Consider the following 13,450-nt stretch of genomic DNA (forward strand, 5'->3'; position numbering starts at 1 on the left):
ACATCAGCTATGTACATGGAATTTTGCATTATCAATGCAGTTTTTGAAACTTCGGTTCTCTCTATTTAAAACACATTAAATGTCATCAAGGCGTCCATGTCTGCCTCCAAATCATCAGTGTAGAAGTTACTCCTTAATTCCCAGTACTTGCCTCATAACATGTTTCTTCCTCAACAGATTTGGATTCATCCATTCCTTTATTTAACCTTTAAAAATTCTTACCATGTGTCAAGCACTAGAGATGAATAATTGTACATGATACCTTGCACATAATTTGTAATATAATTTTATTAAATTTAATGACATTTAAGTGCCTTGGATTATATTTTGTTTTATTTAATATTTGCCTGAAAGACCAATGTTGTTATATAGACTTGGATTTGACATAGAACATTTTTGAGGGGCTATGTCATAGGCTGAAAATGTGTAAGAAGTCAGCTATGTCTCAAATAATCGTAGTCTTCTGATGAGCCCTTTGGTATAGACATGAACTGATGCGGTGACGTCACAGTGACAGACCCATTTAACTTTGCATAGAAAAACCATGGAGCCCACTCTGAAGGAAGTGGTTATTGTAATCATATCTTAACTTTCTTTCCTGTGCCCCCAGGCAGTTTGTAGAATGCACAGCTGTGACATTAAATCTTTACCAACATAATTTCTGCTTCTCCATTTATAGTGATTCCTTAGACATTGTCAAGTTAAAAAAGCAAATGTTTTCCAGAGATGATTAGACTCAGAAACCAAAGAAACAAATATGTATTCTAGCTTTAACACCTGTCATTTAAAAAAAAAATGCTGTGGTCTTCAGTTTTCTCATCTTGGTTTAAGGGTCTTGACCCACCATCTTTTAGGATTTCTAATCTTCCATGCAGACTTTTTTTTTCCCTCACAAATGCCAAATTTCCCTTTTTTCACCTCCTACTGGAAAGCCTTCACCAGTTTTTGTGCAGATTCAAGAATATTTCAAGGTGTACATCAACCTAGATTTATAGCCCACACTGGGATATTTCCTTTTCTGAACATGGTCACAGTTTTAAAAAGAGGAATTAATTTAACTTACAAAGCATTTTAGTACCTCGTATGCTCAAGGTACTGTCCTAGTCAGTACCTCATAAGAATGGAAAAATATATTGTCCTGTGTTTAGGATGTGACCATCGTGTCTTCTTAGATCATGAATTCTCTAAAGGCACATGTGATCTTCTGCTTTATGTAATTATTTAAAAATCTTTTTGCATCACCAAAGTGGTTAATAAGAGAAAGTTAAAATAATATTTTAAAAAAACTCAGTGATTTCGCCACTTAAGTAATTCGTGCATTTAAAAGCAGAATTCCGTAAATGACTACTGTTTCCCCAAATGTCAGGAAAGCACACCAGAGTATTAATCCAAATGATAGCTGTACCCAGAATGTACGTGGTATTCATCGTGATCTACCCATAGGATCCGAGTAAGATTAGAATGCTAGATGCCATTCATGTTTTTGTTGTTCAAAAGCAAATTATTTACCACTTTCTACTTATATTATCTCAAAGTCAGTAGTTTGGAATGTCACATTTAATCATATTTAATCACTTCCTAAGCAAATATTTGCCTACCTAAAATATGCCAGATTTGCAGCATCTCTTTTCATTTTATTTGCTCGTTTTTATTACCTACCTACCTTTTATCACCTTTTTGTGTTAAATTGATGTAAGTATTTAAGTGAATTCATTCATTTATACATTAATTCCACCAATATTTATTAGGCACCTTGTATTTTTTCATGTAAAGTTTCTCAGTTAAACTTTTTATATGAAGATAATTGTAGATTCCCATGCAGTTGTAAGAACAGTTGTGATACAGTGAGGTCTGGTGCAGTCTTAACCAGCATTCCCCAATGATGACATCTTGCAAAGTTATAGTACAGTCTCACAACTAGGATACTGGCAGTGGTATAGTAAGGTGTAGAATATTGTCATCACCATAAAGTTCTCTCGTGTCGTCCCAGTCACTTTCTAACCTGTGGCAACCACTAATCTGATCTCCATTTCTGTTATTTTTTTTTTCATTTCAAGAATGTGATATAAATGAAATAATTTAATAGGTAACCTTTTGGGATTGCCATTTTTTCACTCAGCAAAATTCTCTGGAGATTTCATATAGGTTGTTGCATGTATCAGTAGTTTATTCCTCTTTATTGCTGAACGATATTCCAGGGTATGGATATGCCACAGTTTGCTTAATCATTTGCCTGTTATAGACACTAGTATTGTTTCTAGTTTTTGGCTATTATAGATAAAGTTGCTATAAACATGTGTGTGCAGATTTTGTATGACCATAAATTTTAATTTCTCTAAGATAAATGCACAAAAGTGCAATTACTGAGTCATATAGTAGTTGGATATTTAATTTTTTAAGAAACTGCCCAACTTGTCCAGAGAAACTATACCATTTACATTCCCAACAGCAATGTTGGAGAGATCCAGTTTCTGTACATCCTTGCACCTATTTTTGTCATTCTTTAATAGGTGTGTAGTGATATCTAACTGGTTTTGATTTGCGTTTTCTTAGTGGCTTATGATGATGAACATCTTTTCCTGTGTTTATTTGCCTTCTATATATCCTCCTTGATGAAATGTCTATTCATATCTTTTGACCATTTTCTAATTGAATCACTTGTTTGCTGTGGAGTTTTGAGAGTTCTTTATATAATTTAAATTAAACTCTTATTGGATATGTGGTTGGCAAATGTTTTCTCCCAGTCTGTGGCTTGTCTTTTTATCCTGTTCGTGTGGACTTAGAGCAGAAGTTCTTTGTCTATATTAAATCTGATGAAGTCCAAGTTATCATTTTTTTTCTTAGAGAGACCTTAATTTTGGTGTCAAGTCTAAGAATTCTTTGACTCTCCTACGTTTTGTATTAAACATTTTGTACTTTTATATTTAAGTCCATGGTCCATTTTGAATTAATTTTTGTGTAATCAGTCTTTAAGACTTAGTTCCTTAGTCCAAGTTTCTTTCTTTCTTTCTTTCTTTCTTTCTTTCTTTCTTTCTTTCTTTCTTTCTTTCTTTCTTTCTTTCTTTCTTTCTTTTTTTCCTGATTTCCAACTCTTCCAGCGTGATTTGTTGAAAAATCTATCTTCCGTTGAATTGTCTTTGCACGTTAGTCAAAAATTAAGTGGGCGTGTTTGTGTAGGTCTATACATTAGTGTCAAATTGTTGCTGTCCCTAATTACCACAACACTGTCTTAAAACAACACAAAAATTTGCTGTTATATAGTTCTCATAGTTTTGTAGGTCACAGATCTAAAATGGATCTCACTAGACTAAAATTAAGGCATTGGCAAGGCTTCATTTCTTCTGGAGGCTCTAGTTCCCTTGCCTTTTCTAAAGGCTTCTAGTTTTTTAAAAGCCACCTATACTCCTCAGCTCTTGGCCCCTTCCTCCATCTTCAAAGCCAGCAGGATAGCATCCTCAAATTTCTCTCTTACGCTGACAGCTCATGCCCACTTTTGAGAAATATCCCTATAATTACATTGGACCCATCCAGTTATCCAGGATAATCTTTTTATTTCAATATATTTAACTTTATCACCTCTGAAGTCCTTTTGCATGTAAGGCAACATAGTCACAGGCTCTGAGCATTAGGATGTAAACATCTATGGGTGGTCATTATTCTGCCTAACACAATCTGCTGTCTGGTGTCTAATGATTCACATTGAAATTATGAGATGTGGTAAGAACATCTGAATTCCGTAGGATGAAAGACAACAAAGGAAGATTCAAAGAAGCCTGAACCCCATTTCTTGTACCGAAATCTGCATTTTGTATTAGTTGCTGTGTAACAAATTACCACAAACCTAATAACTTAAAACATTATTCAGTTGCTCTCATGGTTTCTTCAAAGGACATCCATCATATTCCAAGTTCCCACCTCCACTTTCAGTAAAGGATTGCACAGAGATGTGAATATGGAGGAGCAGGAATCATGGGGACCATCTTAGAATTCTGCCTTTCAAAGTGAAATTGACACTTTGGACAGAGGAATGAACCCATGCAGAAAGAGTGTATTGAGTAGAAAAAAGAGGCTATTTTTAGGAATAACTTCCAAGAGCACCAGCTTTATAGGATAGGCAGAGGAAGAGACTGCAGGATGCCTAGAGTGGTAGGAAAACAAAACAAAATAATCAAGAGTTTCACACTGGTAGACTGAGAAGGAAAGTGTTCCATGGGAAGGGATAGAGTCAGCACTCTCAATATGTACAGTGAATTCTTGCCTGAGAAAGAGAAATTATTACCTAAGAGACGGTCATCTGCAATCTTAGCAAGGTCATCTGCATCGAAATGGAGCAGAAGCTAGATTGAAGACTGAGTGATAACTGAAGTGGAGAAAGAAATGTTGGTCTGTTAAGATGGTAATTATTTCATGATAATTAGCCTTTAAACTTTGAAATAATAGGTTTTTTTTTTTTTAGTTATCATTTTTTAAAAGAATGGAACAAAACATTATTCCTGCTAAAATTGTCTTTATTCAAACCTAAAAATGTAACAAGTATATCTCTCTCTTGTGAAAGTGACAGAAAGATATGAGCACAATAACACTTCACTGTGGTCTTAATCAAGAGGTAGCAGTTGTTACAGGGGAAAAAGGTTGAAAAAAATCCCAAAGTGCAGTGATCAAACCATCTGCACAAAAGCAAACACACACACACCCACACACCACATCACTGCCATTTGGTCAGTCTGTATTAAAGCTGTGATTTTACTAAAAGTTTAACCAAAGATGTTTTTGCTACATGGGTGCACTCGTATCTATATGTCAAATAATTTGGATTAATATGATGGATGCCCTCAGAGAGTGACTTAAGGTAAGAACAATAATGGTTTATTCACATTATTTTCTTTCTTGCATTTAGCTACTTAAAGAGTTTAAAGATGAAGATTGGAATATGGGCAATATTGTGTACACACTGACAAACAGACGCTACCTTGAAAAATGCATTGCTTATGCAGAGAGCCATGATCAGGTAAATGAATATATGTATAAATTGTATAAGTTAAATGTGTCTCTCTGTGTTTATTAACAGATCTAATACAAACTTATCTAAATGTAAATTTCTATAGTTTAATGCAGTTAATTTATAGCTATCTGTGCGTGAAAACTGCTCATACTTGGAAAACATTTTAAAATTATTTTGCAGATCTATAAATTCCAACTTCAAAATACAGTACTATTTTTACTCTGCCAAACTGTAATTAAAAAATTGTAAATGACAGTTGCAAGTGTTCTCTTACATGTTTTCCTTTGTTGTAACAAGAGGAATATTGGTGCTGATCCAGGTTAATTTTAATTTCCATTTTAGATTTCCTCCTAGAGGTTTTCTTTTTATGCCTTTTGACAAGCTTTCATCATTTTTTTCCTGCAATCACTGAAATCTCTTGCTAAGGAATCACTTTGACCCCTGTTTGTCCAGCTTTGGCCCATCCTTTCTAACGCAACCTGAGGTATTTTCCAAAGAGCAAAGCAAATGTCCTCCACCCATTTTGATTAAGTCTTCTCATTCAAGGCCTAAGCCAAAGTTTCCACCTTCATTCTCTGCTTAACTCTCCAAGCATTTTATTCTTCAGTACAGTAAAATTCCCACCCATTCCTGAAAAGGTCAACCTTTTTCCGATCTTGTGCTTTCCCCCACACACCAGCAAATGTCTAGTGCACCTGAGAAGCTTCTATGAAGTCTTACCACCCTGCCTCAGGTGTCATATTCTCCCTCAAGACCTCGTCTAGTTGTATAGGGAAAAATAGTTGCCTCATCCTCCATGTTTCATCACATTTTAGGCAGAACATTTGTTTCCATTACCTTTAGATTGCCAGCCTTACCACTGTGACTGCCCCTAATAGTTGTTCACTAAACATAAGTAAAAGGGGGAAAAAAAGGCCATTTAGTTATTTAAAGCCATAGTAATTCTCATAAGCATAAGCAACATAAAATGTTGTACTCTTTGTACATTAAAAAGGAGACAGTAAAAATATTTGAAATTATTTGCATGAGGTACCTGGGTGACTCAGTCAGGTAAGCGTCTGACTCTTGGTTTCAGCTCAGGTCATGATTTCAGGGTCCTGAGATCAAGGCTCTGTGCTCAGCATGGAGTCAGCTTGAGATTCTCTCTCTCCCTCTCCCTCCCCCACCCCTGGCTCACATTCTCTCTCTCTCTGAAGTGAATAAATAAATAAAATCTTTAAAAAAGAAAAAATTATTTCCAGTATATGTATTAAGAAAATTGAAGCTCAAACAATGAGCCTGTTATTCTTACAGAAATTGACCATTTAAGGTAAACAGGTAGATTTTCAGGTGTCTTCGCTAATTAGTAAGAAAGTGTAAGTAGACCAGAGGTCAGCTACTAAGGCCCATGGGTCAAGTTCTGCCTGCTGCCTATTTTTGTGAAGGTAATTGGAACACAGCCATATTCATTCACTTATGTCTTTTCTGTGGCTGCTTTTGAACCTTAATGGCAGATGTAAGTAGCAGAGACTGAGAAAGTGGCCCACAATGCCTAAAATATATACTAGGTTAGCCTTTACAGAAAGTTTTCTGACTCATGATGTAAACCCATGTTAAATTTTGAATCTTCCAAGTCAGGGTAAGGCTCTTTTTCCAACTTAAATTGGCCACGGAACAGATCAAATAAATACCTACAAAAAATGCGAACCAAAATCTAAAAAAATTAAAAATGGATAATATTAATTTAAGCATGGAGGAACTCTCACCAAATACATAACAATATGAAAACTGAAATACATGTATAAATTCTTTATATTGCAAATTCTTAGCAATTATAACATATTTCAAGCTCCCTAGATATGTTTATTTTATATAAATGAATAAAAGAATAAACGAGTGGATTCAACAAATTGAAGATGAAACAGATTATTTTCATAGTTTTCTTCCCAAAATATACAGAAAATTATAGACTTACCAAGAATTATTTCATACTTTAAAGATTCAGGTAATTCTGCCTTTTATTACAAAATGTCAGAATGTACAAAAAGATGCAAGTTTCCTAGTTCTTTTTAAAAGCAAAAATAGGGCGCATGGGTGGCTCAGTCGGTTAAGCATCTGCCTTTGGCTCAGGTCATGATCACAGGGTCCTGGGATGGAGCACCCCCCCCCCCCCCGTTTGCTGCTCAGCAGGGAGCCTGCTTCTCCCTCTCCCCCCTGTTTGTGCTCTCTCTACCTATTTATAATCTCTAACCTATTTTGATTATTTATTTATAAATAAATAAATAAAATGTTTAAAAAAATAAAAGCAAAAATACATTGAATCTGGGGCGCCTGGGTGGCACAGCGGTTGGGCGTCTACCTTCGGCTCAGGGCGTGATCCCGGCGTTATGGGATCGAGCCCCACATCAGGCTCCTCCACTATGAGCCTGCTTCTTCCTCTCCCACTCCCCCTGCTTGTGTTCCCTCTCTCGCTGAGTGTCTCTATCTCTGTCAAATAAATAAATAAAATCTTAAAAAAAAAATACATTGAATCTTAAATCTGATAAAATTATAAAGATGTATATTTGTAAAATGAATAATATAGAAAAATATACATCATAGTAAAAATCTAAGCAGAAGTTATCAAAATAATTTTGTAATAGAATCATAGATTAAAGAAATAAATACAGTTACACATAAGAATAAAATTAAACAATTCCAAACAAGGGAAAAGGACAAATCATTTAAGAACCAGTACTGCCGGGTGCCTGGGTGGCTCAGTCGGTTAAGCGTCTGCCTTCTGCTCAGGTCATGATCCCAGGGTCCTGGGATGGAGCCCTGCATCGGGCTCCCCACTGAGCAGGGAGCCTGCTTCTCCCTCTCCCTATGCAGCTGCCCCTGCTTGTGCTCGCTTGTTCTCTCTGTCAAATAAATAAATAAAAACTTAAAAAAAAAAAAAAAGAACAAGGACTGCCTAATAACTAGTTAACAAATACATATACATAGTCTTCAAACGTTTTTAACAGTGGAGCCTATTTTTGAGTCACACTTCTCTAGCACTCTAAGTTATATGTCAGATTGAAGCTGCGTTTTATTGGTATGTGTGTAGTCCACTAGGGCTTCCATAACAAAATTCCACAGACAGGGTAGTATAAACAACAGAAATTTATTTCTCACAATTCTGGAGGTTGGCAGTCCAAGATCAAGGTGCCAGCACATTCAGTTTCTCCTGAGGCGTCTGCCCTAGGCTTGTACATGACCATCTTCTTTCTGTTCGCACCTGCTCTTTTTTCGTGCACACTCATCCCTGGTATTTCCTCTTCTTCATATATGGACTCCACTCACACTGGAGTAGAGCCTCACTCTTATGACCTGATTTAATCTCGATTACCCCTTTATAGACCATCTCTCTAAATATAGCCACATCGGAGGTTGAGGTTGGAACTGCAACGTGAATTTGGGGAGGGCACAGTTCAGTCTATAACCGTACACATTCACTTTATATGTTTAGACTTAAAATATTTATCTATAAGTCGGAGAACAAAGAGTCTACTTTGATAAAGTGAAATCATTTGAACTCAAGTAATACAGATGACAATAACCATCTAATCAAACTGAAAATTCTTATGCCAGGAACCATATCCTGAGCCAATTCTTTCTTGGCCCTTAAAATAAGGACAAAACCCACAAAATGAGTAGATATTCTTCTAACAGTATTTTAAAGAAAAGTCATTTTAATCAAAATAGTTTAGAGATTATAATAGATTTATAAGTAAAAACATTTTTTTTCTAAAAATGAAAATTATTATAATGGGGTAAGGAGCTTATGGTTTTATCTCTATTATATGTTTCACAATATATTATTTTTTGTCAATGAAAAACACTTTGCATTATTAGTTAGCCATCTTTTAACCATAAATAATTCAAATTGTTAAGAAGCCTCTCTTCTGCTACTCAGGAATTACCTGCCCATTTATCAACTGTTATATTTTCATATAAAACAAACTAATTTTAGATTAGATGCCAAATTCAATGAGAAAGCAAATTTTACATTTTAAGGAAAAGCTGTCAACCCTCTGCTGAAGGGAAAGAGGGTCCATTTTACTATATTTATGTACATATTTTATATATATAAATACATATGCATAAATATAAATACATATACATATAAATGATTTTTAAGAAAGTCTTCCATTCTTTCAAAACAAACAAAATCATGGTGATGAAAACTATTTTCAAAATTTATTTAGTATTCTCAACATTGTAATAAACATTTATTCCAATTTCAGAGAATTTGAAGCATCAGCTCAGGTACAACAAATATTCAGGGGGCTTATCCTGAGTTTTCAAACAAGCTCTTTAAAAATAAAAATCCATCCTGAAAATAGATGGTGTTGCTCTCTGACCAGCTCACCTGATTTTACCCATTCACCTTCTGCAGAGAAAGCAACTATTGGAAAACACATGAAATTAATACTAATTCAAGCACCTCTCCTACATTGTTTCCCATCCCGTATCATCACGTGTTACTCTAGTATAAATCACAACTGCTTTAGTACCTATTCGTTGCATTTATCTCAGTGACTTTTATTTCCATAGGCACTCGTTGGGGATAAGACACTGGCATTTTGGTTGATGGATGCTGAAATGTATACCAACATGAGTGTTCTGACCCCATTTACTCCAGTTATTGATCGTGGAATACAGCTTCATAAAATGATTCGACTCATTACTCATGCTCTCGGCGGAGAAGGCTATCTCAATTTTATGGGTAAGTATGAGTTGAACACATATCCCATCTATGTTCAGAACGTTAACTAATATTACATATGACATAAATCATGTAGAATAATTTGAATTACTGTTCAGATTTAAAACAGAAAATTACAACTTTGTTTCTTTTATACACTGTCATATATAAGCTGCACAAATTAAGTTACTATAAGATCATTGTTATACTAACAGATGACGCAAAAGTAGCCTAATAGCTGGCATTTTATTTAATGTTTTCGGCAACAAGGGGGTGAACTATTTTTAAAACTTAGAATTATTCTGAATTTAATCATTGGAGTTTTTTTATTATTTTAGTGTTTGCACATTAAACACAAGAAAGATATCATTGTCATATCATAACATATCAAGCTAAGATTATTGGTCTTTGAGGTAATTGTATACCAGTATGTTTATATTATAAAAGTGAAAACCAAGGCAAAGGGTATTGTGATAGACAAAAATATATATGTATATTTATTTTAAAAATAGGAAAACTATGAATATTCAAAGTTCATTGTTGCCTGAAGGATCTTGAGTGATAAAATATAGAAGTCAACTAATAATATTTTCTGTTCTGTTTGGTCAACAGCGATTGTTTGAGCATTTGAGTTTTAGGAGATTTCACCAGTTCTTAGATTAGAGAGAGATACAAATACTGGGCAATGTATATGAGAGGCTGACTTATTTTTCTATAGTAAAAGCCTTAGAGCTTCAAATTAATTTATTTCTCCCTGGAAGTATTTATGAGGAACCTCAGATTGGACTTTAAAAAAGTCTCTGTTAATGAATAAATAAATAAGTCGGTCAGTCAGTCAGTCTCTATTGTTTGCTAACGTGAGGTTAGGAAGGCTAACCCTATAAACTGTTTACCATATTTCACCTGTATGGCCTGTACCTTTGGCTGTATTCCTCTCCTAGGATCACCACAATTTGTTAATATTCCTAAGCTGTCCAGAAGTGACCCTCCCAACGTGGGAGACCACACTGTGCCAGCCAGGCTGCAGGCCAGGTTTCCTGAGTGGACTTTGCAGGCATTATATCCCTAAGTAAAATTAGCCTCAGTTCCTTAAAAGCAACGGGTCCTGCCTGACCCAATAGACATTGTCACAAATACAGCCATTCCAGTAAGGCCTATATCCTGATAAAAAGATAAGGTCTATGAACCTATGTAAATATGTCACCATGTAAAGTAAGAAGTGGGGGTTTAGTAGAGAGATTTTTTTTAATGTTTTAGTTCATTTACAAAAACAGTTCATGAAGTTGTTACAGTCTAGGATAGCTTAAAAAGAAATGGAATGGGCTTCCTTGTACGTGTGGAAGCTAAAGCAGTTTTCCAAACAGAGAACCAAAATAAAACCTCCAAGTTTATGCAGTCAGTCCTATGTCATTAATTCTTGAAACCCACTGCATTCAAAAATTCTAGTAATCTTGGGGCACTCTCACTGGCTAGCCCAGTGAGTAGAGCATGCGACCCTTGATCTCAGGGTTGTGAGTTTGAGCCCCACACTGGGCATGGAGCCTACTTAAAAAAAATAATTAAAAAGGAAAAAAAAGATCCTTAAAAAAAAAGAATTCTAGTAATCTTGACTCAGTTTACTGCTTTAGTCTGTTGTGTAGGCAATGTCAACTTAGAAGCCTATACCTAATGAGTGGAGAGTGTGGGTAGTTCAAAGTACTTAATAAAGTCCTTTTGCTGAGACTGTCGTGCTTTGTGGAAGACAGTTCTAGCCTGTAGCACATCACAGAACCTGCAGGCAAGCATCAGTCAAACAGACTATCTACACATGGCAGAGATTTAACAGCCCTAGTTAAATTAATACTGATAACGTTTAAATAAGAAAGATCTAATGCAAATTCATATTAAGAATTATTTCCTGAGTCTTGCGGTCTATTTCATGGGCAGCTAGGACATTAACCAATCTCAGTAACTTCATAAACTTGGTGAAGTATTTATATTAATAATCACCTTAACTGTATATATTCCACTAGGGCACGCTGAGCATCTGTTCTGTTTTGGAAACTCTTCCCATAGGAACAATAAATAGTAACAATAAAAAACATGATTATTTCTAACATCTCTTTCTAGAAGGTCTATAAAGTGAGCATATTTGTGGTATCAAATATAATCGTGAGATTATTCTTTGATACAGGACTAAGAGATCTTCGAAGATTTATTCTTTTGTCCTTAAAACAAATGGCTCCTAATGCTTAACATCAGTATAACACCTTTCATTTATTCCTTCTGTCTTATTATCTAAATCTTAGCATTTCTCTACAGACGTTAAAATCAATAATCTCCAAATAGCTCTATAATTTCTGATTATTGATGTTGTTTTATGAAGTTTAATATTTCCCTATGAGCTATCATGACTTTAAATATTTTTTTTTCCATTTCCTGATCATGTCACTGTCCTGCTTAATGGCTTCAATGACTAGTGTCCTCCAGCTGACCTGTAAGTCTCACATGAATGGTCTCCTGTGGGTCTCCCTGTCGATCGCTCGCTCCAGCCAAGCAAGCCTTCTTTCAGTTCATTGAATGTAACAACCTCTGAGCTCTACACATTTGCAGTTCTCCTTTCTTAGAATCTTTCCACTCAAACACTCCCTCCCATACCTGACCAAATCCTTCGTCTGCAAATCTCATTTCCCAGGGGAAGCTTTTCCTAAAGCCTCATGCTATGCTAGTTTTCCCTGTTATACATTTTTATATTATCCTATACTTACCTTTCATGGCACTTAACAAAATTACATTTGAAAAACTATTAAATATATGACTCCCTTGGTAAATTTAAGACTCCGTGAAAATAGGGGTCATCTGTATCTGACTCACTATTATATCTCCAGGAACTAGTAGCAACTGCCACAGTATCTAGCACATCACAAGACTTTGACATTTTTCTAAAAAAAGGATATCGGGTAGATGTGTATGTATGTAATAAATAGATAAATATATATAAAAATATTACCTTGTACTATTTTCAGCAGTCGTTCATTAGCTGCAATCACCAGTTGTAGTAACAAGCAGAGTAATTTTTTTCAAGTGGCATATAAGAAATTAATATTTAAAAAGATCAATTTAAGAGGTTTTTCAAGGCTGACTGAGGAGCAACCTGGTTGTTTATTCATGTTTTAGGCATTTTTAAACTTGTTAGCTTTCTGGAATTTTATTTTTCTTTAGTAGAGGAAGAATGAGTTAAGAGAAGAAAACATGTTCTTATGGGTTTTTTTTATTAAATCATGTTTACATAAGTTCATTAGTCACTTAGATATGTGTTCTATTCATCAGAAATCATTAGGATCAATACTGATTTTCTCAGAATGAAATCAGTTTGGCTGATTTGTTTTGTTTTGCTTGTTTTTTGTCTTAGGTACTCCTAATTTTGAGTTTCAAAAAAAATCTTTCACTCCGGTTAAAGCAGAGGAGTATTTGCTGTGAATTTTTTATTTGCTAGATAATTTTAATTGGCTATGAATAAATACATTTCTATTTCTTATTCTTCTACCATGTAGTCATCTGAAAGAATCAAATACAGGAGAGGAGAGCAGGGATGGCTAAATTATGTTTATATTTTTATATTTCATTGATCATACGAGAGTTAAAATAATAAATATGAATAAAAGTGAATTTATATTGACATGGCATTCTGTACTTTCTAAAGCACTTTCCTCTGCATCATCGAACTTAATCTTCATAATTTTTTTTTATATCATGTCTTA

General features: G+C 34.8%; 1 protein-coding gene across 2 annotated transcripts in view; it reads left to right on the top strand.

The window, feature by feature from the left end:
* The window catches only part of GBE1 (1,4-alpha-glucan branching enzyme 1), a 262,803-nt gene that overhangs the window by 183,962 nt on the left and 65,391 nt on the right, over positions 1-13,450 (top strand). For both annotated transcript variants that reach the window (XM_026488982.4, XM_057306804.1), the window contains exons 11-12: positions 4,898-5,008; positions 9,560-9,731. In XM_026488982.4, coding sequence (XP_026344767.1) covers positions 4,898-5,008; positions 9,560-9,731 — 283 coding nt within the window. The remainder of the gene's footprint in view (positions 1-4,897; positions 5,009-9,559; positions 9,732-13,450) is intronic.

This window comes from Ursus arctos, unplaced genomic scaffold (assembly GCF_023065955.2).
Source record: "Ursus arctos isolate Adak ecotype North America unplaced genomic scaffold, UrsArc2.0 scaffold_4, whole genome shotgun sequence".
NCBI lineage: Eukaryota > Metazoa > Chordata > Mammalia > Carnivora > Ursidae > Ursus > Ursus arctos.